Source organism: Trachypithecus francoisi, unplaced genomic scaffold, assembly GCF_009764315.1.
Source record: "Trachypithecus francoisi isolate TF-2019V2 unplaced genomic scaffold, Tfra_2.0 Lachesis_group3, whole genome shotgun sequence".
In the NCBI taxonomy this organism is placed as follows: Eukaryota; Metazoa; Chordata; class Mammalia; order Primates; family Cercopithecidae; genus Trachypithecus; species Trachypithecus francoisi.
In genome coordinates, this window is record NW_022681468.1 from 33,194,532 (window position 1) to 33,222,344 (window position 27,813).

Consider the following 27,813-nt stretch of genomic DNA (forward strand, 5'->3'; position numbering starts at 1 on the left):
TCAGTATGGAGTGTCCAAGTCAGGGGCGTCTTCTCTACCTCCGCCAACGGCATTGGCTGAGGTGGGAGAGGGTGAGAGCATTTTCGCTCCTGACCAATCACTTATCCCCAGGACTGGGGTGTGAGAGGAGGAATCAGGTGTTAGGACGAGTGATTGGCTGAAGAAAATAGTCCTCCCCACCAATGAGGAAGCCCGGCAGGATGGAGGGCGAGGCCTGGCAGCTGTAGTGCTTCTGGGCTGTAGAGGAGCGGGTTGCGGAGCTAGGGCTGCGGAGAGCCATGGCGGCAGTAGTGGCGGCGGCGGCGGCGGCGGCAGTGCGAGCCAGGATCCTGCAGGCGAGTGAGGGTGGCGCCAAGGCACCATGAAGCTAGGAATTGGATCCTTTCCGTCTGCTCCCTGAGCTATCCTCGGGCGGGACGACCTTCTTGGCCCAACCCCTTTTTGGCCGGATCTCCTACCTAACCTGTGCGGCCCTGTCCCATGCCCAGCCCTCACTTCATACCCTCCCTCGTCCCGGATCCAGTCCTGGGCTGTTACCCTTGGCCCTCTACCCTTTTACTCCTAAGCCTCCTCTTTTCTGGCTCTCGCCCACTCTCCTTCTCCAGCTCTGCCTGCTCCCTGCTGTCAGTCTCTTGCCCTCATCTCTCCATCCGCCAACCGTCTTTCCCTTTCACCTCTGCACCAGCGTTCTCTCTCTCCCCCAGAAACTACTCTTTTTGGTTACTCTGTCCCCTGCCTTGAGCGTCCACGTTGCCATTGCTCCCTTCCCCCACCCTACTTCACTGTCCGTGGTGATCCGAGGTAAGGGGAACGCGAGGGGCGAGGGTCAGTGTATGAACTTTGAATTTTCTTCTAGAAGTGGACTCTAGATTTTCACCAAAGGCAGCCATTTACTAAGTTATTTTCCCTAAGTGTGGCTCTTTGTATTTTGCATAGACTGGCTGTCCCCTTTCTTGCCAAAACTTTCAGTGAAACTTTCAGCCAAGTTAAACAGTTTACATAGATAGGGCACATCTACATAGGGTAGATAAGGGCACACAGTTAACGCTACCAGTATGTTCCATGTACGTTCAAGGTACTAAACATTTTCAAAACAGGTGATAGAAAGTGGGAGCCAGGTAAGACAAGAAGTGTAAGTTCCCACCCCAAATCAGCTCTTCTAGTGCCACACACCCTCATCTCTGCACTTGGGGGATTGAGTCCTTTCTGAAGCCAACCTAAGGAGAAATGGTAAAGCTACAGGAGATGCATGCCTGAGGCCTGTAATCTCCAACTCTATAGTCTTTCCCCTGTTCATGGCCTACCGAGGATTTAGAGTATGAGGCAAGATTTACTGCAGGCAAGAAACAATCCGCAACAAACAACAGTGCCTTCTTATTCATCACATCCAGTCTGAGAATTTCCTCTATATTGCTGCGCTTTTAGCTAATATTAGTATTCACCAGGTTTCCGTGAGTTCTAGTACAGAAACTTGGGCATTTTCAAGATTCTTGGCAGAGTCAGCAAAGATTCACGTTTAAATATGCTATTTAATGGGGACGGTAGAAAGGATGAGTTTGAAGGGTTTGCCATATGGTCTGGCCTCGCTCATATTTCTTGCTGTGATCCTTGTTCTGTTCTAGTATCTTTTTTTAGTAGCAGGAAAACAAAGTTTCCACCCTATATTTTTCTTACCAACTTCTTGAAATCTTTTACTGAAATTGGCTTTTTTCCTTTGCCTCCTCTTCCCCTCCCATCACAATGAGTCATTGAGAACCTTAAGAAAGTATTTTGTCCTTTTCCATCAAGGAGAAGAATCTCTCTTTCCATGTACTTTATTTCAGAAACAGATACTATGTATTTTCTGATTCATTTGGAGAAACTTCTGAAGTGACCTGGAAAAGAACAGATAGAGTAATCCTCAGCCAACTAGGAGTTGTAACATGAAACTTTGATTAAAAGTTTGATAAAAAGTAGCCTAGAGGCCAGGCGCTGTAGCTCCTGCCTGTGATCCCAGCACTTTGGGAGGCCAAGGTGGGTGGATCACCTGAGGTCAGGAGTTGGAGACCAGCCAGACCAACATGGTAAAACCCCTTCTCTACTAAAAATACAAAAATTAGCCGGGTGTCAGGCGACTGTAATCCCAGCTACTCAGGAAGTTGAGGCAGGAGAATCACTTGAACCCGGGAGGCGGAGGTTGCAGTGAGCTGAGATTGTGCCATTGCACTATATCCTGGGCGACAAAGCAAGACTCCGTCTAAAAAAAACCCCTCGATTTTGGCAGCCATGAATATTAGAGAACTATCAAAAGGATTTATAGAGAGTTCACGTTTTCAATTATTTTAAGTATTCAGCTTATTTTTCTCTGCTATGAAGAGTAGTCAAACTTAACCTAAAACCTCTTTCTGCTCCTTGTGATATTATCACTCCCATTCAGAGATAAAGGAATGTTTGAGACAGGGTCTCACTCTGTCACCCAAGCTGGAGTGCAGTGGTGCAATCACAACTCACAGCAGCCTCGACCTCCCATGCTGAAGTGATTCTTCCACCTCAACCCTCCAAGTAGCTGCAACAACAGGTCGTGCCCCCACGCCAGCTAATTTTTGTATCTTTTGTAGAGACAGGGTTTCACCATGTTGTCCAGGCTGGTCTTGAACTCTTAAACTCAAGCGATCCTCCCACCTCAGCCTCCCAAAGTGTTGGGACTACAGACATGAACTGCTGCACCTGGGCAAGAAAATTACTCTTAAAAAGATGTAGTGATTTGCACTTTCAGTGATATGGTTACCGAACTAGTAACTGATGGAGCTGAAAATTCAGAACTTAAATCTTGCCATCTCTTTCTATGTTAGGCACTGACATAGGCTTACAGTGAAATGCTCACTGAAAGTTCCTTTATTGTACTGCAATAAGTGATAAACAATAGGAGTGTTTATCCTTTACCAAGTTGCCGAAGGAGAAACCCAAATACTTAATATTTTGTCCTTTTCCATCAAGGAGAAGAATCTTTCCATGTACTTTATTTCAGAAACAGACACTATGTATTTTCTGATTCATTTGGAGAAACTTCTGAAGTGACCTCCACAGGGATACTGTGGAGATCTAGGGAAAGAGCCAAATGTTGTAGGACTAGCAGGCCATGAACCAGGAGGGGAGGGAGGCAGGTGGAGCATGAGGTCAGGAGATCGAGACCATCCTGGCTAACATGGTGAAACCCCGTCTCTACTAAAAACACAAAAAAATTAGCTGGGCATGGTGGCGGGCGCCTGTAGTCCCAGCTACTCAGGAGGCTGAGGCAAGAGAATGGCATGAACCCAGGAGGTGGAGCTTGCAGTGAACCGAGATCGCGCCACTACACTCCAGCCTGGGCGACAGAGACTCTATCTCAAAAAAAAAAAAAAACAAAATCAGCCAAGCGTGATGGCACATGCCTGTAATCCCAGCTACTCAGGAGGCTGAGGCAGGAGAATCGCCTAAACCTGGGAGGTGGAGGTTGCAGTGAGCCGAGATTGCGCCATTGCACTCCACTGAGTGCAGGCAGGTCTCAAATTCCTGAACTCAAGTGATCTTCCCACCTCAGCCTCCCAAAGTGCCTCAGCCTCCGAAAGTGCTGGAATTACAGTGAGCTACTGTGCCCAGCCACCTTTTTTTAACATGTGCCTATGTAACATCCAAATAGAGATGTGGTAAAGATAATTACGTGGGTATCACCTGAAGAAGAAAATTCTGGCCAAGGACTAAAGAGTTGGGTATCATCAGGATCTAGATAGTTAAGCCATGGGAGTTGATAAAAATCACCCAAGGAGCATATACAGAATGAGAAGAAAAGAAGGCCTAGGACCAAGCCTTGGGAAACTTAAAAGAGTTAATGGCGGCCTGGCATGATGGCTCACCCCTGTAATCCCAGCACTTTGGGAGGCCAAGATGGTCAGATCACCTGAAGTCAGGAGTTCAAGACCAACCTGGCCAACATGGTGAAACACTGTCTCTGCTAAAAATTCAAAAATGTGGCCAGGTGTGTTGGCTCACACCTGTAATCCCAGCACTTTGGGAGGCCAAGGCAGGCAGATCACTTGAGGTCAAGAGTTCGAGACCAGCCAACATGTTGAAACCCCATCTCTGCTAAAAATACAAAAAAGTAGATGGGTGTGGTGGCGCATGCCTGTAATCCCAGCTACTCAGAAGGCTGAGGCAGGAGAATCACTTGAACCTGGGAGGCGGAGGTTGCAGTGAGCCAAGATTACACCACTGCACTCCAGCCTGGGTGACAGAGCAAGACTCTGTCTCAAAAAAATAAAATAATAAAAGCAATTTAGCTGGGTGTGGTGGTACGTGCTTGTGGTCTCACTACTTGGGAGGCTGAGGCAGGAAGATGGCTTGAACCCAGGAGTTGCAGGCTGCAGTGAGCTATGATCATGCCACTGCATTCCAGCCTAGGAGACAGGACAAGACCCTGTCTCAAAAAAACAAAAGCATATACCTCTTCATCCAGTCCACATATATTGATCATGCACCACTGTCTCAGTCACTTTTCCTGCATGGAGCTTGCTGGCTACCTTCTCCTTAGGTTGAGTTCAGTTTTGTAGGTTTGCTAGTAGGGAGTTGAGATGTTCTCATCTGATGGTTTCTATGTGCTCTGAAGTAAGAAAAACAAAGTCAGCTCCTGAAAGTGGAAGAGGAAGTAGTAGAGTTGGGAGTTTTAAGATAAAGTTGTGGAATAGCAAAGAGTGAAAACAAATAATAAGTGTTTACTTATTACTTATAGAAATGGGGTCTTGTTATGTTCCCCAAGCTGGTTTTGAACTGGGCTCAAGAGATCCTCCTGCCTCAGCTTCCTGAGTAGTTGGGACTATAGGCACAAATCACCATGCCGTTATTTACAATGACATAACAATAAGATTTAATGAGTACCAACTTTGTGCTAGCTACTTTTCTATAACTGGACAGTCCTGATCAGTTACATTTTTTTTTTTTTTTTTTTGAGGCGGAGTCTTGCTCTGTCGCCCAGGCTGGAGTGCAGTGGCCGGATCTCAGCTCACTGCAAGCTCCACCTCCCGGGTTCCCGCCATTCTCCCGCCTCAGCCTCCCAAGTAGCTGGGACTACAGGCGTCCGCCACCTCGCCCGGCTAGTTTTTTGTATTTTTAGTAGAGACGGGGTTTCACTGTGTTGGCCAGGATGGTCTCAATCTCCTGACCTTGTGATCTGCCCGTCTCGGCCTCCCAAAGTGCTGGGATTACAGGCTTGAGCCACCGCGCCCGGCCTACAATTTTTAACTCTGTGAAGTAGGTGAACAAGACAGATGCAGTGTCAACCCTCCTGAAACTGAGAGTCTTTATGGGTAACAGATAAGTACCCAGGTGTTATGGCTTGGATATGGTTGGTTTGTCTCCACCAAAACTCATGTTGAAATTTAATCTCCAATGTGGTAGTGTTGGGACCTAGTGGGAGGTGTTTTGGTCATGGGGGTGGATCCTTCATGAATGGCTTTGTGCTGTAGTGAGTGGATTCTTGCTTTTTTGAGACTGGATTAGTTCCCATGGGAATGGATTAGTTCCTGTGTGAGTGGGCTATAAAGCCAGGATACCTCCCCCCCCAGTTTTGCCTCTTCACACAGGTCTGCTTCCCCTTTGATCTTCTCTGTTACATTATGACACAGGACAGAAGCCCTCGCCAGAAGCTAGGGCCATCCCTTGAAATTCCCAGCCTGGGCCGGGCGCGGTGGCTCAAGCCTGTAATCCCAGCACTTTGGGAGGCCGAGACGGGCGGATCACGAGGTCAGGAGATCGAGACCATCCTGGCTAACACGGTGAAACCCCGTCTCTACTAAAAAATACAAAAAAAAAAAACTAGCCGGGCGAGGTGGCAGGCGCCTGTAGTCCCAGCTAGTCGGGAGGCTGAGGCAGGAGAATGGCGTGAACCCAGGAGGCGGAGCTTGCAGTGAGCTGAGATCCGGCCACTGCACTCCAGCCCGGGCGACAGAGCGAGACTCCGTCTCAAAAAAAAAAAAAAGAAATTCCCAGCCTGCAGAATCATGAGCTAAATAAACTACTTTTCCTTATAAATTGCCCAGTCTCAGGTATTTTGTTATAGCAACACAAAACAGAGTAAGACCCCAAACAATTACAACACAGAGAGATACGCCTGAAAGGGGAAGTATTGGCTGCTTTCAGAGGACAAAAAAGGGCCTCTTAACCTAGTTTGGGGTAAGAAGCAGACAGCAGTGGGCTTCTATTTTATTCAGCAGATATTTTCTGAACACCTACTACCTACCCGGTGCTATGTTGGTATTGGGAACATAGCTATAAATAAGACATGGTGGGCTCCAGGAGAGTGTCAGTGGTTTGAAATGGCTTTGGTAGGGAATAGGAGAGCAAGCAGATGAGGTATTTGGAAGGACTATCTGCTGGACCAAAGGACCACCATCTTTTCCTGGGCAGTGCTGTAGGCACCCTTCATGCAGCCCTATACTCTGTGGTTAACAGAGTCCCTTTTCAGGCAAGATAAAAGATTATTAGATTGCAGCTTTCCTTTATATCCCAGTCCTGAGTATTTTAGTTTGCTCATTTTGATTGGCTGAAATATTTCTTAAATCAACTTTGATAACATATATATAGACTGGGTGCAGTGGCTTACGCCTGTAATCCCAGCACTCTGGGAGGCCAAGGTGGGTGGATCACCTGAGGTCAGGAGTTCGAGACCAGCCAGGCCAACATGGTGAAACCCCATCTCTACTAAAAATACAAAAAAAAAAAAAAAAAAAATTAGCCAGGCATGGTAGCAGGTGTCTGTAATCTCAGCTACTCAGGAGGCTGAGGCAGGAGAATCACTTGAACCCAGGAGGTGGAGGTTGCAGTGAGCCAAGGTCATGCCACTGTACTCCAGCCTGGTCAACGAGAGCAAAATTCTGTCTCAAAAAATAAATAAAAAGAAAATTAGGCCAGGCGCGGTGGCTCACGCCTATAATCCCAGCATGTTGGAAGGCCAAGGCAGGCGGATCACAAGGTCAGGAGATCAAGACCATCCTGGCTAACACGGTGAAACCCCATCTCTACTAAAAATACAAAAAATTAGCCAGGCGTGTTGGCAGGCGCCTGCAGTCCCAGCTACTTGGGAGGCTGAGGCAGGAGAATGGTGTGAACCCGGGAGGCAGAGCTTGCAGTGAGCCGAGATTGTACCACTGCACTCCAGCCTGGGCGACAGAGCCAGACTCCATCTCAAAAAAAAAAGAAAGAAAATTAGCTGGGCATGGTGGCAGACACCTATAATCCGAGCTACTTGGCAGGCTGAGGCAGGAGAATCGCTTGAACACGGGAGGCAGAGGTTGCAGTGAGCCAAGATTATGCCACTGCACTCCAGCCTGGGTGACAGAGTGAGACTCCATCTCAAAAAATCAACTTTGATAACATATATACAGACTTTTTTTAGTGAGTTACAGTTTGAGAGTTATCTTGTTGAAACTGATCTTCCCTCCCTATTTACTGATTTTACCCCATCAAATATCTATCCAACACATTTTTTCCTATAACGTACCTATGGCATTTCAATACAGCTTTATTAAAATAAAATTGACATAAAACAATCTGTACTTATTTAAAGTATGCAGTTTGATAAGTTTTAACATTTGTATACACCTGTGAAAATAGCATCACAATCAACATAATGAACATATGTCCATCACCCCAAAAAGTTTCCCTCTTCATCCCCAGGTAACCACTGTTCTGATATTACAGATTTGTTTGCATTCTCTAGTATTACATAAGTAGAATCATACAGTATGTACTCTTATTATCTAACTTGTCTTTTGTCATAATTATTATGACTATTTATATTGCATGTATCAGTAGGTCGTTCCTTTTTTTGCTGAGTAGTATTCCAGTGTACGAATATACCACATTAGTTTCCTTATTCACCCATCCAATGGTAGACGTTGGGGTGTTTCCAAGTTTTGGGATACTACAAATAAAGTTCTTATGAACATTCATTTTTCAAGTATGTATAAGGACATAATTTTAATTGCATTGGTAATAAACTATTTGGTTTATATTTTCATTGATTTTATTTATTTTTATTTTTTATTTTTTTGAGACAGTGTCTCCCTCTGTCTCCCTGGCTGGAGTGCAGTGACACAATCATGACTCACTGCAGCCTCACCCTCCTGGGCTGAAGCAGTCCTCCCACCTCAGCCTCCCTAGTAGCTGGGACCACAGGCATGCGCCACCCATGCCTGGCTAATTTTTGTATTTTTGGTAGACAAGGTTTTGCCATGTTGCCCAGCCTGGTCTCAAACTCCTAGACTCAAGTGATACACCCGTCTCAGCTTCCCAAAGTGCTGAGATTACAGGCATGAGTCACTATGCCTAGCATATTGATTTTATATGATCTTAAATTCAGTACCTATTGTGTTAGATACCATGCTAAGTATTTTCATATTGTTAGATTTATGGTACATTTTGCCAGGCCCAAATTAGGAAAACATAATGACAAAAAGATTTTTTTGAATCAGTACTATCCTGGACATATAGGACATGATTATTATGGTTTATTGTTCGTTCATAGTTTGCTGTGTCATAGATTCATACCTTTTCTCTTTAACGGCTATGTGGCCTCTGAGAGAAACATCAAGTCCTTTTCCATACCTCCACAGTAGCTAGTATAGTATTAAGCATATAGTAGCTATTTGCTAAATTTTAAATAACTTTCTGCTCTCATTTATCAAAATAATCATTTTTTTGCCTCACAGGTTTCTTCCAAGGTGAAATCCAATTCCGCCTGGTATTCAACATCTTCCTTCTCTTCTTCAGTGGTGAGTTTATATGGCATAGAGGTTGACTTCTGAGAAGGAATTCAGTATAGTTTTTGGGTATCTCTATCTTCTTTACATAATTGTCATCACAGTGTATGTGAAACTTTCTATCTTGGTTTTCTTATCTAATACTAGATCTACTATATTGTAAGCATTATCAATATTGCAAGATGGTCTTTATAGTTATAATTTTAATGGCTGCAATAATATTCCATCAAATAGATATAGCCTGAATTAACAGTTTCCCTACATAACATTTAGGTTGCTTCAGTTTTTCAATATTATAAAACAAACATTTGTTTATATAGTTTTTTCCTCCTTTTGGATTATTTTCCTCCTGAAATGGATTACTGTGTCAAAAGATACAAACATTTTCATGGCTTCTAGAAGTTCTGCTAACTCTGCCAGACAGTTGTCTTCTTCTTAACAACCTTTAGAGTGGTTTTTACAGATCAACTGTCTGTCAACCACTTCCAGCACCTAAAATCTAATAAATAAGCACTATTGCTCAAATTCTTTCCACACAGAAGTATGCACACACTGTAACACAGTAGATCACCATTTTTTGGTTCACAGACCGCTTTAAAAATTTACTGTCCCAGCACTTTGGGAGGCTGAGGTGGGTGGATCACGAGGTCAAGAGATCGAGACCATCCTGGCCAACATGGGAAACCCCGTCTCTACTAAAAATACAAAACTTAACTGGGCATGGTGGCACGCACCTGTAGTCCCAGCTACTTCATGGGCTGAGGCAGGAGAATCACTTGAATTCGGGAGGCAGAGGTTACAGTGAGCCAAGATCTCACCATCGCACTCTAGCCGGACAACAGAGCGAGACTCCATCTCAAATAAAAAAAAAAAAAAATTAGTGAAAGAGGCCAGGCGCGGTGGCTCACACCTGTAATCCCAACACTTTGGGAAGCTGAGGCAGGTGAATTGCCAGAGCTCAGAAGTTCAAGACCAGCCTGGGAGACATGGTGAAACCCCATCTCTACAAAAAATTAGCCAGGCACGGTAGTGCATACCTATGGTCCCAGCTCCTTGGGAGGGTGAGGTGGAGGGACTGCTTGAGCCTGGGAGGCGGAGGTTACAGTAAGCCAAGATTGTGCCACTGCAGTCCAACCTGGGTGACAAAGTGAGATTCCATGTTAAAAAAAAAAAAAAAAAAATTAGTGACAGTGAGCTATATCTCAGAAAAAAATATACAGAAACATTTTTAAAATCTTTTGTTTTTTTTTTTTTGAGATGGAGTCTCACTCTGTCGCCCAGGCTGGAATGCAGTGGCACGATCTCGGGTCACTGCAACCTCTGCCTCCCAGGTTCAAGCGATTCTCCTGCCTCAACCTCCCAAGTAGCTAGGATTACAGGTGCATGCCACCAAACCCAGTTAATTTTTATATTTTTAGTAGAGACGAAGTTTCGCCATGTTTGCCAGGCTAGTCTTTGAACTCCTGACCTCAGGTGATCCACCTGCCTCGGCCTCCCAAAGTGCTGGGATTACAGGCATGAGCCACTGTGCCCAGCCAAAAATCTTTTGATCATAAAGGTAGTGCATGCTCGCAGTAATTAACAGTCAGCTGGGCCAAAAACTCATAGTAGCTAATCTTTGTTAACAGAGTTGCTGCTTTTTTAGTATAAACTTCACAATATCGTGTTTCCACTCATGAAGTTCCACTGTGTGAATAGCAGGGAATTTCCCATTCTCAGAGAGATCACAGTATTGAGAGGCTCTGCCACATCTTAATATAAACTATAGACTGGGCACAGTGACTCACGCCTGTAATCCCAGCACTTTGAGAGCCTGACGCGGGTGGCTCACTTGAGCCCAGGAGTTCGAGACCAGCCAGGCAACATGGCCAAGCCCCGTCTCTATCAAAAGTACAAAAAAATTAGCTGGGCATGGTAGCATGTGCCTGTAGTCCCAGCTGCTCAGGAGGCTGAGGTGGGAGAATCACCTAAGCCCTGGGGGTTGAGGCTGCAGTGAGTCATGATCACGCCCCTATACTCCAGCCTGGGTGACAGAGTGAGACCATGTCTCAAGAAAAAATAATAATAATAAGGGCCAGATGCAGAGACTTACACCTATAATCCTAGCACTTTGGGAGGCCGAGGTGGGTGGATCACCTGAGGTCAGTTCAAGATCAGTCTGGCCAACATGGTGAAACCCCGTCTCTACTAAAAATACAAAAGTAGCTGGGTGTTGTGGCGGGCACCTGTCATCTCGTTACTCGAGAGGCTAAGGCAAGAGAATTGCTTGAACCCGGGAATCGGAGGTTGCAGTGAGCCGAGATCACACCACTGCACCAGACTGGGGGACAAGAGGGAAACTTTGTCTCAAAAAAAACATAAACACACACACACACACAAAATAGCTAAGGATATTATGTGTCTCTTTCCTAGTGGTAACATTTCTAAAGACTAGAAGATTCCATTATCAACTTGTTTTCTTTCCTTTTGGTACAAGGGAAAGAGAAAAGCAAAGCAATTAACTAATACAAAGTTTCATGGTTTTTTGTTTGTTTGTTTGTTTTCAGCCAGCTGTAAAGCTCTTCATTGATGGGAAATTTGTTGAATCCAAAAGTGACAAATGGATCGAGATCCACAACCCAGTAAGCGAAGCTGCTTTGGGACTTCAACTTAGGAGCCTAGAATTCTAGGGACATAATGGGCAAGTAGGGACCTGGGTGTCTATTGTAAAGCACATAGTGCTGCTTCTGTGACTAGATGTACAGTGGAGAAGGTGAGTCAGGGGCAAAGGATCATGTGCTTATTTTTCTCATCAGGCCACCAATGAGGTCATTGGTCGGGTCCCTCAGGCCACCACGGCAGAAATGGATGCAGCCATTGCTTCCTGCAAACGTGCTTTTCCTGCATGGGCAGACACTTCAGTATTAAGCCGCCAGCAGGTCTTGCTCCGCTATCAACAACTTATTAAAGAAAACTTGGTATGAAATCTGAATGGTATGCTTTTCCAAACTGTCACCTAGGGCATGTTTGTCACTCTCACAGAGACCTTTTCAGCCACCCTCCCTTACTCTGCAGTATGCAGAGACATTGATCATGGCTCTCTCCCTTGTACTGCATCTCCTCCAGTCTTATTCTTCCTTGGCTACCTGAAAATTTAAAAGAGGAACATTCTTGCATTAATTTCTATCTGTGTGTTTTCTCTCTAGAAAGAAATTGCCAAGTTAATCACATTGGAACAAGGGAAGACCCTAGCTGATGCTGAAGGAGATGTATTTCGAGGCCTTCGTAAGCTGGGAGCCCCTTATGGGACTTTTGGGAAGGAGCAAAGGAAGATGGGAGGCACAGATCGCAGAATGGGAGGTTGCTTCTTCCTTTATATAGATTTTGCCATCCCATGATATCTTTTTTAACGCTTGTGAAAAATGGCAGTATTCAGTATCCCTAAGACTGGTTTACTTTTACTCTTTACTCAAATGATCTTCCAGTGGGTATATACATATCGCTGTATTTTTCCCATTCAGAGAATCTCATTTTGCACAAACCCTTAACTTGGAAGGGCAAGTCAGTGTACCCTGCACCCCTTCATTGGCCTGAGCCACTTCCTGTCCTCAGGGCTGAAGAGAACAGGACAAAGCTAACTAGTACACAGTGTGGAGAGCTGATGGCCTGACTTCTGTGTTCCAGAGGTGGTTGAGCATGCCTGTAGTGTGACATCCCTCATGATGGGAGAGACCATGCCATCCATCACCAAAGACATGGACCTTTATTCCTACCGTCTGCCTCTGGGAGTGTGTGCAGGCATTGCTCCATTCAATTTTCCCGCCATGATCCCCCTTTGGATGTTTCCCATGGCTATGGTGTGTGGAAATACCTTCCTAATGAAGCCATCCGAGCGGGTCCCTGGAGCAACTATGCTTCTTGCTAAGTTGCTCCAGGATTCTGGTGCCCCCGATGGAACATTAAACATCATCCATGGACAACATGAAGGTAACTGCCCTTCTGCATATGGCTACTTAATCTGGCTACCAAAAAATCAAGGTGTTTAGTGATGATTGGATGTTTTAGGATAAGGAACCTACTTGTAAGGAGGAAAGTATTTACTCATTTTAACCTCCATGTTTGTTGATGATTTTGCCATCTTTGTGCGCCAAGGTAACCAACTGGGGAATAGCAGTGCTTCTTGCTTCTTGCCCTACAGTACATATTGGGACACTAGAAATCTGGATTAGGGCTAGACACAGATAAGATTAAAAAAGAAACTTTTTTCTTCAATATGAAGAGAATACATGAGGATTTAACTTGGAGAATTTGCAGATCTCAGAGATACTGAAGGCCTTCCAATTCTTGTAATAATAGCTAATACTTAAAACAGTGCGTCTGTGTTTCAGGCACTGTTCCTAGTGCTTTTTATCTATTAATCTTTATAATCACCCTTTGAGATAGGTATTATTTTTTCCATTTTGCAGAAGAGAAAAATGAGACATAGTAAAATTAATTAGCCCAAAGTCACAGTGCTAGAAACCGTCAAAGCCAGGATGTGTATACCCATTCAGGAAGGCTGACTCTGATTTTTGCTTTTAAAAACTACGCTATATGACCTCTCACATGAGAACACAATAGTGTCTGAGTGTCCCAGTACATAGTCACCATTGAGGAAATATTGTTATTCTTTTTTTTTGACATGGAGTTTCCCTCTGTTGCCCAGGCTGAAGTGCAGTGGTGCGATCTCAGCTCACTCTACCCTCTGCCTCCCAGGTTCAAGCAATTCTCCTGCCTCAGCCTCCTGAATAGCTGGGATTACAGGCATGTGTCACCGTGCCCCACTAATTTTGGTAAAACTATTTAGTACTGACGGGGTTTCACCATGTTGGCCAGGCTGGTCTCAAACTCCTGATCTCAGGTGATCCACCCACCTCAGCCTCCCAAAGTGCTGGGATTACAGGCGTGAGCCACCGTGCACTGCCTATTGTTATTCTTAAAGGACAAAAAAGAAGAGTTCAGTATTCAAAGACTGTTGTTTTCGAGGAAAATAGGAGTTGCAGCCTTCAAAGTTAGATTAAGGCCGAGTACAGTGGCACACACCTGTGATCCCAGCACTTTGGGAGGCGAAGGTAGGCGGATCACTTGAGCCCAGGAGTTCGAGACCAGCCTGGGCTATGTGGCAAAACCCTTGTCTCTACAAAAAAAATACAAAACTTAGCCAGGAATGGTGGCATGTGCAGGTAGTCCCATGAGGTGGGAAGACGGCTTAAGCCTGGCAGACAGAGGTTGCAGTGAGCCAAGATTGCACCACTGCACTCCAGCCTAGGTGAAACAGTGAGACCCTGTCTCAAAAAATATATATAAAAATAAAAAAATAAAAGTTAGATTAGAAGTGGAAATTCTGGAGTAGCACATGAGAAAAATCATGAAAGGAAAGAGGCTAAATAGAATTCATTTTTTTATTTTTTAGTTTTTATTTTTGTGAGATGGACTTTTGCTCTTGTTGCCCAGGCTGGAGTGCAATGGCATGATCTTGGCTCACTGCAACCTCTGCCTCCTAGGTTCAAGCAATTCTCCTGCCTCAGACTCCCAAGTAGCTGGGATTACAAGCGCCCACCACCACTCCTGGCTAATTTTTTTGTATTTTTAGTAGAGACAGGGTTTCACCATATTGGATGAACTCGAACTCTTGACCTCAGGTGATTCACCTGCCTCAGCCTCCCAAAGTGCTGGAATTACAGGCATGCACCACCGTGTCCAGCCAGCTAAATAGAATTTAAAAGGTACAAGGAGAGAACTTTACAATGAGAATCCAGTATAGAAAAACAAACACAGGCCTGGCGCAGTGGCTCACACCTGTAATCCCAGCATTTTGGGAGGCCAAGACGAGTGGATCGCAAGGTCAGGAGTTCAAGACCAGCCTGGTCAAGATGGTAAACCCCCGTGTCTACTAAAAATACAAAATTAGCCAGGCGTGGTGGCAGGTGCCTATAATCCCAGCTGCTTGGGAGGGTGAGACAGAGAATTGCTTGAACCTGGGAGGCGTCAGTTGCAGTGAGCCAAGATCGCACCACTGCACTCCAACCTGGACAACAGAGCAAGACTCCGTCTCAAAAAAACAAAAAGAAGAAGAAAAGAAAAACACAGGAAAACTTCAAATTCATAACAGTGGGGAAAGGGGAAATTTTCCATGTTGAGAATCCATTTGCTCCTTTGTGAGTGATCATTTATTTTCTTCTTAAAGCTGTAAATTTTATTTGCGATCATCCGGACATCAAAGCAATCAGCTTTGTGGGATCCAACCAGGCAGGAGAGTATATCTTCGAGAGAGGATCAAGACATGGCAAGAGGGTTCAAGCCAATATGGTGACTTCTTATTCCTTTTTTCTCCAATCTTTATTCTATATATGAAAATTACCTAGGAACAGACCTTCAGCAGAGAGGCCACTAATCCCACCCCAATGTCAGTGTTTCTTTTTTTTTTTTTGAGACAGAGTCTCTCTGTCGCCAGGCTAGAGTGCAGTGGCACTATCTTGGCTCACTGCAACCTCTGCCTCCTGGGTTCAAGTGATTCTCCTGCCTCAGCCTCCTGAGTAACTAGGACTACAGGCATGCACCACCGCACCTGGCTAATTTTTCTATTTTTTTTCAGTAGAGATGGGGTTTCATCATGTTGGCCAGGATGGTTTCAATCTCTTGACCTCGTGATCTGCCCGCCTTGGCCTCCCAAAGTGCTGGGATTACAGACGTAAGCCTTATCATGTCCTCCTGAATGTCTTCTCTTTAATCATGAACCTTTAGAGGAGCTTCATTCTAAGTCACGTTAATCACTTTTTTTGAGACAGAGTCTTACTCTGTCACCCAGGCTAGAGTGCGGTGGTGCCATCACAGCTGACTGCAACCTCCACCTCCCAGGTTCAAACAATTCTCGTGCCTCAGCCTCCCAAGTAGCTGGGATTACAGGTGCCTACCACCACACCCGGCTAATTTTTGTATTTTTAGTAGAGATGGGGTTTCACCATGTTGGCCAAGCTGGTCTCGAACTCCTGATCTCAAGTGATCCGCCCACCTCGGCCTCCCAAAGTGCTGGGATTACAGGCATGAGCCACCATGTCTGGCTCTTTCTTGAAATTCTATATCAAGAGGTCTACTTTCTGTTTTGCCTTTCAGCTGGTTACTGGCATTATTGCTGTAAGGCTGTAAGTTCTCTTTTTTTTTTTTTTTTTAACATTGCTCTTCTTATAACTGAAAAACCCAGCAGACAACAAATTCTTTCCTTTTGTTGTTTTTGTGTTTTTTGTTTTTGTTTTTGTTTTTTTTTGAGACAGGGGTCTCACTCTGTCACCCACTCTGGAGTACAATGGTGTGATCTTGGCTCACTGCAACCTCTGCCTCCCAGGATCAAGGTGTCCCCCTACCTCAGCTTCCCAAGTAACTGGGACCACAGGCTTGTGCCATCATTCCTGGCTAATTTTTTGTAGAGATCGTGTTTCACCATGTTGCCTAAGCTGGTCTTGAACACCTGACCTCAAGTGATCCTTCCCACCTCAGCCTCCCAAAGTGCTGGGATTACAGGCGTTAGCCACCGCACCTGGTCCACTGTTTAATTTCTTAGCTTAATTGTATTTGCCCAAGGAAGATTCCTGTGCTTTCTGTATTTTTTTTTTTAGGGAGCCAAGAACCATGGGGTAGTCATGCCAGATGCCAATAAGGAAAATACCCTGAACCAGTTGGTTGGGGCAGCATTTGGAGCTGCTGGTCAGCGCTGCATGGCTCTTTCAACAGCAGTCCTTGTGGGAGAAGCCAAGAAGTGGCTGCCAGAGCTGGTGGAGCGTGCCAAAAACCTGAGAGTCAATGCAGGTAATCAATCACCTGCCTTGCTCCCTTAGATTTTGCATCTGTGGCACTAAGCTCTTGGGTTCTGTCACTGGCCTTGGCCAGTGGGAACAATCATGTCTATTCTTGCCATTTCCTCTCTTTATATTGTACTTGTCATTTGGATTCATCTCATTAGCAGTTTTTTGTTTTGTTTTGTTTTTAAAGGCAGAGGCTCTCTGTCACCCAAGCTGGAGTGCAGTGGTGCCATCCTAGCTCATGGCAGCCTCAAACTCTTGGGCTCAAGTGATCCTCCTGCCTCAGCCTACTGAGCAGCTTGGACCACAGGTGTGCACCACCACCTGGCTAATTTTTTTATTTTTTGTAGAGATGAAGTCTCACTTTGTTGCCCAGGCTGGTCTGGAACTCCTGGGCTCAAGCAGTCCTCCTGCCTTGGCCTCCTAAAGTTTTGGGATTACAGGCATGAGCTCTGACAGCAGTCATAATTTATGTTAATGAGGACCTTAAATTCTTCTGTGTTGTTTTACAGGAGATCAGCCTGGAGCTGATCTTGGCCCGCTGATCACTCCCCAGGCCAAAGAGCGAGTCTGTAATCTGATTGATAGTGGAACAAAGGAGGGAGCTTCCATCCTTCTTGATGGACGAAAAATTAAAGTGAAAGGCTATGAAAATGGTAACTTTGTTGGACCAACCATCATCTCGAATGTCAAGGTGAACAACTTTTATTTCACAAATATGAGAGCTGAAGGCACCTTAAAGGCTATAGAATCTCATCCCTCTAATTTATTAATGAAAATACTTAATGACTAACACTTCATCTCTTGCCAGGATTGATCAGTTATTTTATCTGGAGTCTGAATTGGCCTCCCCTTCTAACTCCCAACCAAACTCTTTCCACTATACCAGCAGTCTGCAAACTTTCCATAAAGGGATATTTTCAGCTTTGCAGGAATATAGTGTCTGTTGCAACTAAACTCTGATGTTGTAGTGTGAGATCAGCCATAAACATTGGGTGGCTGTGTTCCAATAAAACTTTATTTATGGACACTGATATTTGAATTTCATATCATTTTATATATGATTAAATATTTTTTCAAACATTTAAAAATGCAGAAACCATTTTTAACTTGGGGACTGTACAAAAACAGGCAGGAAGCCACATTTGGCCCACAGGCTATAGTTTGCCAAACGCTATCTTATACTGGCTTGTTAATGTTTTCTCTCCTGTCTCCCTCTTGCTGCCTAGCTTATGGCTACTGCAGTGTCTCAATCAATATATCAACCACCCGATATTTATTGAAAGTGACAAAAAAATTGACTTGTCAATTTTTATTTATCAAAACTTTGAAAGTCTCTCAGCTAACATGACTTAAAAATTGAGGTAATGAGGCATTTTTTGAAATTCATATAGCCCTAGTATAATAGTGAATCATCAAGTGTTGAATGTAAGTGCAGTAGAAATTATGAAATCTCTTGCCACAGAACCATACAGAAAAGTCCATTTACCAGCAACAAACATTAATTGCATGGTGAAGGATGTTTTGAGTGTCTATGACCTGATACCAAAATATAAACATACAGACTTATTTGGGAGGCAAAGAATGGATTGTTTATGTTATAGAAAACAGCATTGGGTTTCTATAAAGAGAAAAATTATCCTGGTATATTTAATATAGATTGGATTTATAAAAAATAAATTTTCATGTAACTTTTTGATAACAATTGGATGAAACAAGTTGTTCAGGTATTAAAAAGGAAGCTAATGATGGGTCATGAACTAAAAATACAGTCCCTTAGAGGAAGTGTGGTTACTGTTGATAGGAATTCCAAGTTTTTTATATGATTGGTAACTTGGAAGATGGAACACAGTTAAGAGAGGACTTTTTTAAAAATAGGTGATTTGAAATGAAAAGAGATTACTAATATGAAAGTTGTCCATGTAAATGATGTGTAGTAAATGAAAGTACCAAATAAGTGTAAAATACTCAGAATCCAAAAAGCTGACTTCTTTTCTGGATGCATCACTCCTGGCAGCCAAATATGACCTGTTACAAAGAGGAGATTTTTGGTCCAGTTCTTGTGGTTCTGGAGACAGAAACATTGGATGAAGCCATCCAGATTGTAAATAACAACCCATATGGAAATGGAACTGCCATCTTCACCACCAATGGAGCCACTGCTCGGAAATATGCCCACTTGGTGGATGTCGGACAGGTTTGTGAACAGAATTTTTAAGAGATTCTTATATCTATTTACTGTTTCCTAAGAGGAAACAGTAAATAATACTGAGTCATTGGTTTAAGATTGTCCCCATGACCTCCCACATTGCCCCATTTCTTCCTCAGGAATGAAAGTTCATGGGGTAGAGGACAGGGTGGAAGGTGGGTATTCAAAACTGGTCTCTGATGCCGTTGTGCTTCCAAATGGAGAGTTTCTTTGTCCTTAGGGTATGACATGGATTTGTTCTGTTTTAGGTGGGAGTGAATGTCCCCATTCCAGTGCCTTTGCCAATGTTCTCATTCACCGGCTCTCGATCCTCCTTCAGGGGAGACACCAATTTCTATGGCAAACAGGTAACTTCTGAGTTAAAATTTTTGTCTTTTCCCTTAAGAAATTTTCTTAAAGATATTCAGGAGCAAGGATTCTGTAAGGAAGGGCCTGCCAGCAGCATCTGTGGGGTCATAATCAGTGCTTCTCAGAAGGTTCCCTAAAAAAGATTTAAAAGTTAACAAAATTTTGCCAAAGCTGCTGCTTCCTGAATAACTCAAAGCAACAAAGTTTTGAGGAAAGAGTATGGGGAAGTCCAAGCCCTTGTATATGCCACTTCCTGAGCGTGTGACCCTCTTCGCCATCTCTCCCCTTTCATCTGACTAACTCCTAATCATCTGTCATGTCTCAATTTAAAGAATGAGCTCCTCCAGAAAACCTCCTCCAACTGCCACCACCCCTCCCTCAGTGCTGGGTGGTGTGACCCCCAGTGTGTTCCCATTGCACGTAGTTTTTCTGTAATAGTTATGCATTTACAAAAAATGTTATTGAGCACCTTCTTTGTAGCAGACATTATTACTTTTTTTTTTTTTTTTTTTTTTGTGAGACACAGTCTCGCTCTGTTGCCCAGGCTGGAGTGCTGTGGCATGGTCTCAGCTCACTGCAACCTCAGCCTCCAGGGTTCAAGCAGTTCTCCTGTCTATGCCTCCTGAGTAGCTGAGATTACAGGCACGCACCACCACGCCCCCCAGTTTTTGTATTTGTAGTAGAGATGGGGTTTTGCCATGTTGGCCAGGCTGGTCTCAACCTCCTTACCTCAGGTGATCTGCCTGCCTTGGCCTCCCAAAGTGCTGGGATTACAGGAGTGAGTCACTGAACCCGGCTTAGTCACAGCTTTTGTAAAAATGACTAATTTGATACTAGTTACATTTCTTTTAAGCAAAACAGAGTACAACTATTGTTTAAAAATTGTTGCCTGCCCACCCTCTCATTTATTTATTTATTTATTTTTGAGATGGGAGTCTTGCTCTGTTGCCCAGGTTGGAGTGCAGTGGTGCAATCTCAGCTCACTTGCAACCTCCACCTCCCAGGTTCAAGCAATTCTGCCTCAAGCTCCCAAGTAGCTGGGATTACAGGCACCGGCCACCACACCCAGCTAATTTTTTTTTTTTTTTTTTTTTTTTTGAGACGGAGTCTCGCTCTGTCGCCCAGGCTGGAGTGCAGTGGCCAGATCTCAGCTCACTGCAAGCTCCGTCCCCCAGGTTTATGCCATTCTCCTGTCTCAGCCTCCCGAGTAGCTGGGACTACAGGCACCCGCCACCTCGCCCGGCTATTTTTTTGTATTTTTTAGTAGAGACGGGGTTTCACCATATTAACCAGGATGGTCTCGATCTCCTGATCTTGTGATCCACCCGTCTCGGCCTCCCAAAGTGCTGGGATTACAGGCTTGAGCCACCGCGCCCGGCCTTTTTTTTTTTTTTTAAGTAGAGACGGAGTTTCGCCACGTTGGGCCAGGCTGGTCTCGAGCTCATGGCATCAAGTGATCCGCCTGCCTCAGCCTGCCAAAGTGCTGATATTACAAGTGTGAGTGAGCCACCACTCTTGGCTGCACCCCCCAATTTAATTATTATAAATTACTCTGGTAATCTGGTAAAATGTCATTCTAGCTTGCTAGTAATTATATGTGTTAAATCTGCACAATGTATTATTCTCTTTTGCTCAAGCCTACTCTTTAAAATAAACTATATCTAGCTGGGTGCGGTGGCTCACGCCTGTAATCCCAGCACTTTGGGAGGCCGAGGCGGGTGGATCATAAGGTCAGAAGATCGAGACCATCCTGGCTAACATGGTGAAACCCCATCTCTACTAAAAATACAACAAATTAGCCGGGCGTGGTGGCGGGCACCTGTAGTCCCAGCCACTCGGGAGGCTGAGGCAGAAGAATGGCATGAACTCAGGAGGCAGAGCTTGCAGTGAGCTGAAATCACACCACTGCACTCCAGCCTGGGCGACAGAGTGGGACTCCATCTCAAAAAAATAAAATAAAATAAACTATATCTATCTATATAGAGAGAGAGTTAAATATGCTGAATTTTTGGGCTCACATGTTATAGGTAATTTAGAAGTGAATTTGTATAATGTCAGATATTTTACTTTAGATTTGTAAGATGCTTTGGGTTTGCCACTTCAATATAGAGCTCATGATCTCTGATAATTATCAGAAATAGCCGACTAGGCACAGTGGCTCATGCCTGTAATCCCAGCACTTTGGGAGGACAAGACTGGAAGATCACCTGAAGTCAGGTGACCAGCCTGGCCAACATGGTGAAACCTCGTCTCTACTAAAAATACAAAACTAGCTGGGTGTGGTGGCACACACCTGTAATCCCAGCTACTCAGAAGGCTGAGGCAGGAGAATCACATGAACCTGGGAGGCAGAGGTTGCAGTGAGTCGAGAGAGACTCCTTCTCTAAATAGATAGATAGATAGATAGATAGATAGATAGATAGATAAATGGCCTACTATATAATGGCTGGGAGCACGGTGGCTCACACTTGTAATTCCAGCACTTTGAGAGGCCGAGGAAGGCGGATCACTTGAGGCCAGGAATTCGAGATCAGCCTGGCGAACATGGTGAAACCCCATATCCACTAAAAATACAAAAATTAGCCAGGCATGGTAGCAGGTTCCTGTAATCCCAGCTACTTGAGAGGCTGAGGCAGGAGAGTTGCTTGAACCTGGGAGGCAGAGGTTGCAGTGAGCTGAGATCATGCCACTGCACTTCAGCCTAAGTGAGAGAGCAAGACTCCATCTCAAACAAAAAAGAAAGAAATACTAGTTTCAGCATAATAATGATGGCTAAGGTTTGATTGTTTACTATCTGCCAGGTATTATGTTAAATGTTTTAGATCAATTATCTTATGAACAATATATATTGGATTCTGATTACATTTCTCAATTAGGAAAGTGAGTAGCACTTTATTTTTTATTTTTTTTTTTTGAGACGGAGTCTCGCTCTGTCACCCAGGCTGGAGTGCAGTGGCCAGATCTCAGCTCACTGCAAACTCCGCCTCCCGGGTTTACGCCATTCTCCTGCCTCAGCCTCCCGAGTAGCTGGGACTACAGGCGCCCGCCACCTCGCCCGGCTAGTTTTTTGTATTTTTTTAGTAGAGACGGGGTTTCACCGTGTTAGCCAGGATGGTCTGGATCTCCTGACCTCGTGATCCGCCCGTCTCGGCCTCCCAAAGTGCTGGGATTACAGGCTTGAGCCACCGCGCCCGGCCGTGAGTAGCACTTTATAATACCTCCTTCAAAAGCTAATTAAAAGAAGAATCATGAAACCCCAGAAATATATGCTAACTTTTTTTCTGTTTTCCTTAGGGCATCCAATTCTACACTCAGTTAAAGACCATTACTTCTCAGTGGAAAGAAGAGGATGCTACTCTTTCCTCACCTGCTGTTGTCATGCCTACCATGGGCCGTTAGACATAAGTTTGTTTAAGACTCAGTCCATCCTGAGTAATCTCCCTTTATTTTTGAGCAGCTTCATTTGTCAGCTTTGCTCAGATCAGATCTATGGGACTGGACTACACTGTAACTAAAATCTTCCTCAGGACTATTAACCCCAGCAAAGTTTCTATAGGGAGCTGCCTAGTGTAACAATGAAATCAGATTTTTCACTTGCTCTTCATACATTTTTGAGGTAACTGTTGTAACTATGAAATGCTTATCTGAAATTAGTGCTTAAACCTGATTCCCCTTTTCTGATGATTTGAAGGGGAGAAACACCAGTGTATGTAAAGAAAATGTTCCGGCCAGGCACAGTGGCTCATGCCTGTAATTCCATCATTTTGGGAGGCCATGGTGGGCAGACTGCTTGGGCCCAGGAGTTGAAGACCAGCCTGGGCAACATGGCGAAACCCTGTCTCTATTTTAAAAAAATTGAAAAAGTAAAAAAAGAAAATGTTCCAATAATTGCAAGAAGAACTCTTAGATGGGGAAACAGGACAGAAATAACTCACTGTTTTTGGTTGATCCTCAAACATAGCACTACCTAAATGCCACTGGGAGAGACCTCCCGCAAAGCTTTCTTTAGCCCCTCTTTTATCCCACAATACACAAGATATAATCCATTTTTATATATCCCAAAGTTATGGCAACAGCTTCTTTCTTTTCTGCTCAATGCCACTTTGTTTCCTAGTAATTTATGACCACTATTAGTTCTATCATTGTCACTGTTCCTGCTTCTTAAGATCACTTCTCAAGGATACCTCAGTAAGCAATGGATAAATCAAATCAACTTTTTGTTATATGTGCCAAGTACTAACTTTCAGGGTTCTCTTCAGCAATCATTAATTAATGCTTCAGCCATTAATTCAGATGCAAATAATTTTCTTTTTTCTTTTTTTTGAGATGGAGTTTTGCTCTTGTTGCCCAGGCTGGAGTGCAATGGTGCGATCTTGGGTCACCGCAACCTCCACCTCCCAGGATCAAGCAATTCTCCTGCCTCAGCCCCGCTAGTAGCTGGGATTACAGGCATGTGCCACCACACCCAGCTAATTTTGTATTTTTAGTAGAGACGAGGTTTCTCCATGTTGGTCAGGCTGGTCTCGAACTCCTGACCTCAGGTGATCCACCTGCCTCGGCCTCCCAAAGTGCTGGGATTACAGGCATGAGCCACCGTGCCTGGCCAGATGCAAATAATTTTCTTTAGAAAATTATTTCAAAAGTTATTTTAGGTCCAGAAATCAAGGAGTATTCCAACCATGAAAATGGGTAAGACAGGGCCGGGCGCGGTGGCTCAAGCCTGTAATCCCAGCACTTTGGGAGGCCGAGATGGGTGGATCATGAGGTCAGGAGATCGAGACCATCCTGGCTAATACGGTGAAACCCCGTCTCTACTAAAAAATACAAAAAACTAGCCGGGCGACGAGGCGGGCGCCTGTAGTCCCAGCTACTAGGGAGGCTGAGACAGGAGAATGGCGTGAACCCGGGAGGCGGAGCTTGCAGTGAGCTGAGAGCCGGCCACTGCACTCCAGCCTGGGTGGCAGAGCAAGACTCCGTCTCAAAAAAAAAAAAAAAAAAAAGGGTAAGACACCTGCCTTAAGCAATGTAACCTGCTATTACTTGCCAAATTTTATATATTCTTTTCTCTTGCCTGTATTTCTAATTAGTGATTTTTTTAATAAAGAATTCTTCAGGCCGGGCGCGGTGGCTCAAGCCTGTAATCCCAGCACTTTGGGAGGCCGAGACGGGCGGATCACGAGGTCAGGAGATCGAGACCATCCTGGCTAACATGGTGAAACCCCGTCTCTACTAAAAAAATACAAAAAACTAGCCGGGCAAGGTGGCGGGCGCCTGTAGTCCCAGCTACTCGGGAGGCTGAGGCAGGAGAATGGCGTAAACCCGGAAGGCGGAGCTTGCAGTGAGCTGAGATCCGGCCACTGCACTCCAGCCTGGGCGACAGAGCGAGACTCCGCCTCAAAAAAAAAAAAAAAAAAAAAAAAAAAAAAGAATTCTTCATGTAGAGCAATTGACTGGGCCTAAGAAACTTCAAAGCTTTTCATGACATAAAGTGGTTAAAAAAAAATGCTTTGACAGTCTTCTGCCATTAGTTCAACTGCCTTTATGCTTTTTTTTTGGAGATGGCGTTTCGCTCTTATTGCCCAGGCTGGAGTGCAATGGCGTGATCTCGGCTCACTGCAACCTCCGCCTCCCGGGTTCAAGCAATTCTCCTGCCTCAGCCTCCCAAGTAGCTGGGATTTCAGGCATACGCCACCACACCTGGCTAATGTTTTTGTATTTTTAGTAGAGACGGGGTTTCTCCATGTTGGTCAGGCTGGTCTTGAACTCCCGACCTCAGGTGATCCGCCTGCCTTGGCCTCCCAAAGTGCTGTGATTACAGGTGTGTCCCACCACCCCCAGCCGCCTTTATGCTTTTTGTTTCTTTGATATATCTAAACTTAAGATTAGAACAGAAATTCATGTGCTGAACAGAATGGATTCTTTTTGCAGTGCCATCCCAATTGAATCCTCTCTTTATTTTCCTGCGTCCTTACTAGTCACTTTGATAGTGCTAACTAACCTACACTATGGGGGTTATTCATGAATTAAGGATGATAAAAAAAAAAAAAAAGACCTTGAAAATGTTGTGTACCCTGTGGATCTGAGGCTTATTACTACCACCTGGCTGGATAGAATGTCAAAACCTTCAATCACTTAAGGTGACTGGAACTTTTGTAAAATACACTTATGACCCTACTGGGCCTTTTTTTTTTTTTTTTTTTTTGGTGCTTTCCTAAAGATGAGGCAATAGAAATTTATAATTTGAGACTACAGTGCCCCTTGTTTTAGCTCTTATCACAGCTGGCAACTGGTAGTGATTTTGTTGTTGTTGTTGTTTTGTTTTGTTTTGAGATGGAGTCTCGCTCTGTTGCCCAGGGTGGAGTGGAGTGGGATGATTTCAGCTCACTGCAACCTCCGCCTCCTGGGTTCTCAATCTCCTGGCCTCATGATCCGCCCGCCTCGGCCTCCCAAAGTGCTGAGATTATAGGTGTGAGCCACTATGCCTGGCCCTGGTAGTGATATTTAATCCAATCCAACAACTATAGGCTGGGTTAAATAAAAGGTCATTATTGTCTATATTCCAAGTGGAATTAAATGTAGTCACAGAGACTCCTAACATTTTCCTTATATTTAAGGGAAGTCACTTCTAAAAAACACACTAATCAGAATTGTGCTGCTCAGAGTTTCTTATTTCTTAGATGAAAAAAACTCATCAGTTATATTCATGTGATCGCAGCTAAAAAGTCAGTATTTTCTTTTTTTTTTTTACTCTAATGTGGCTTCCTTTGAAATTTCTCAGATTCTACATTGTACTAATTGATTATGAATAACAAATTATAAATAAAAAACTCAAAGAGAAAAACTTGGCTTAAAAAAAATCATTTCATATTTCCTTATAAGCCTTTGTCCTCTAGGTTGTAATGACTCTGACTTCCCACCTGTGATGGAAAGCCAAGAGTCACAAGGTCACTATGTTTACTCTTACATAAAAGATAGTACACATTGTGGCTAGGCTGCTTACTTCAAAAGGCAACCTATAGGTTTCCACGCAAAAAGAGGCACACATTTGCATTTGCGTTAGTATAATATGCATTTGTATGGATACTGCTTTAAAATTTTATGTAATCTACTAATGCTATTTATTATTCATTCTACTGATCCCTGACGTCTCTTTTTTTTTTTTTTTTTTTTTTTTTGTTGAGACGGAGTTTCGCTCTGTCGCCCAGGCTGGAGTGCAGTGGCCGGATCTCAGCTCACTGCAAGCTCCGCCTCCCGGGTTTACGCCATTCTCCTGCCTCAGCCTCCCGAGTAGCTGGGACTACAGGCGCCCGCCACCTCGCCCGGCTAGTTTTCTGTATTTTTTTTTAGTAGAGACGGGGTTTCACCGTGTTAGCCAGGGTGGTCTTGATCTCCTGACCTCGTGATCCGCCCGTCTCGGCCTCCCAAAGTGCTGGGATTACAGGCTTGAGCCACCGCGCCCGGCCGACGTCTCTTAACTAGTAGAGAAAATAACTGATTTAGCAAGAAGCAACATGGGGAAGGGTGACAACAATATGTATTGTTTGATAAGAGAGACTCCTTACTGTGTCAGACTCTTGAGGTCCTTTTGGAATAGTGGGTAGCACCACTTTACCAGAAGAGTCTGATATTGGAATTTGCTGGGTGATGAAGATTCTGTCTTGAAGCTTACTTTCATCCCTGCAATAATGACAAAATAACAGAGCCATCAACAACTGTACACACAGAAAACCTGGTTTAGAATAACAGACTTGTCATATTAACTTTCAATTAGCACATTCAAGATGCCCACAAGAACCATCATGTTGGGCTCATGTTTATTACTTTAGCAAGAGAGCTCTTACCCAAATTCCTTTGTTTCCCCACTGTCAGAAACAACATAGTCTGGAACTGGAGGTCTAGAACTCTGGTTGTATTTCCTGTGGTAGGTGAAAGTCAACAAAGATAATGAATGAGGCAGTGTCTCCTCATGCCGTCATATTTTCTTTTCATATTTTAATTTTTTTTATTTTGTATTTTGGTGGGTGATAGTAGGTATATGTATTTGTGGGGTACGTGAGATGTTTTGATACAGGCATGCAATGTGAAATAATCACATCGTAGAGAATGAAGTATCCATCCCTTCAAGTATTTATCCTTTGTGTTACAATCCAATTATACTCTTTTAGTTATTTTAAAATGTACAACTGGCCAGGTGCAGTGGCTCATGCCTGTAATCCCAGCACTTTGGGAAGCCGATGTGAGTGGATCACCTGAGGTCAGAAGTTTGAGACCAGCCTGGCCAACATGGTGAAACCCTGTCTTTACTAAAAATAAAAAATTAGGGCTGGGCACAGTGGCTGAGTGCCTGTAATCTCAGCATTTTAGGAGGCTGAGGCGGGTGGGTCACCTCAGGTCAGGAGTTCAAGACCGGCATAGCTAACATGGTGAAACTCCCGTCTCTACAAAAAATACAAAAATTAGCCGGGCATGGTGGTGGCGCCTGTAATCCCAGCTACTCGGGAGGCTGAGGCACGAGAATCACTTGAACCCAGGAGACAGAGGTTGCAGTGAGCCGAGACTGCACCACTGCACTCCAGCCTGGGCGACAGAATGAGACTGCTTCTCCAAAAAAAAAAAAAAATTAGCCAGACCACATGTGGCACATGCCTGTAGTCTCAGCTACTCAGTAGAC

At 44.3% G+C, this 27,813-nt stretch overlaps 2 protein-coding genes across 13 annotated transcripts in view; one reads left to right on the top strand and one right to left on the bottom strand.

Annotated features, from left to right (window-relative positions):
- The first annotated feature begins 180 nt into the window (after positions 1-180).
- Positions 181-23,014, top strand: ALDH6A1 (aldehyde dehydrogenase 6 family member A1). The gene is made up of 12 exons (XM_033187471.1): positions 181-335; positions 8,721-8,783; positions 11,318-11,392; positions 11,567-11,728; positions 11,957-12,035; positions 12,435-12,737; positions 14,977-15,098; positions 16,403-16,592; positions 17,098-17,279; positions 18,603-18,782; positions 19,043-19,141; positions 22,437-23,014. Exons 1-12 carry the CDS (start codon positions 279-281, stop codon positions 22,539-22,541), a joined length of 1,617 nt encoding a protein of 538 aa, XP_033043362.1. The 5' UTR covers positions 181-278; the 3' UTR covers positions 22,542-23,014.
- BBOF1 (basal body orientation factor 1) overlaps positions 17,883-27,813 on the bottom strand; it is a 50,354-nt gene continuing 40,423 nt past the window's right edge. For 9 of the 12 annotated variants that reach the window (XM_033187464.1, XM_033187463.1, XM_033187458.1 and 6 more), the window contains 2 exons: positions 26,984-27,058; positions 26,612-26,819 (listed from right to left, as the gene is read on the bottom strand). In XM_033187464.1, the coding sequence (XP_033043355.1) occupies positions 26,639-26,819; positions 26,984-27,058 (256 nt within the window). In that variant the 3' untranslated portion in view covers positions 26,612-26,638. Of the gene's footprint in view, positions 19,276-26,013; positions 26,060-26,611; positions 26,820-26,983; positions 27,059-27,813 lie in introns of those variants that run through there. The other 3 variants (XM_033187466.1, XM_033187462.1, XM_033187460.1) reach the window with 2 other exon arrangements.

Coding starts and splice junctions, on each gene's coding strand:
- ALDH6A1 (XM_033187471.1), top strand. CDS start 279: ATGGCGGCAGTAGTGGCGGCGGCGGCGGCGGCGGCAGTGCGAGCCAGG. Junction 336..8,720: donor TGCGAGCCAGGATCCTGCAG/GCGAGTGAGGGT, acceptor TTTGCCTCACAG/GTTTCTTCCAAGGTGAAATC. Junction 16,593..17,097: donor AAACCTGAGAGTCAATGCAG/GTAATCAATCAC, acceptor GTTGTTTTACAG/GAGATCAGCCTGGAGCTGAT.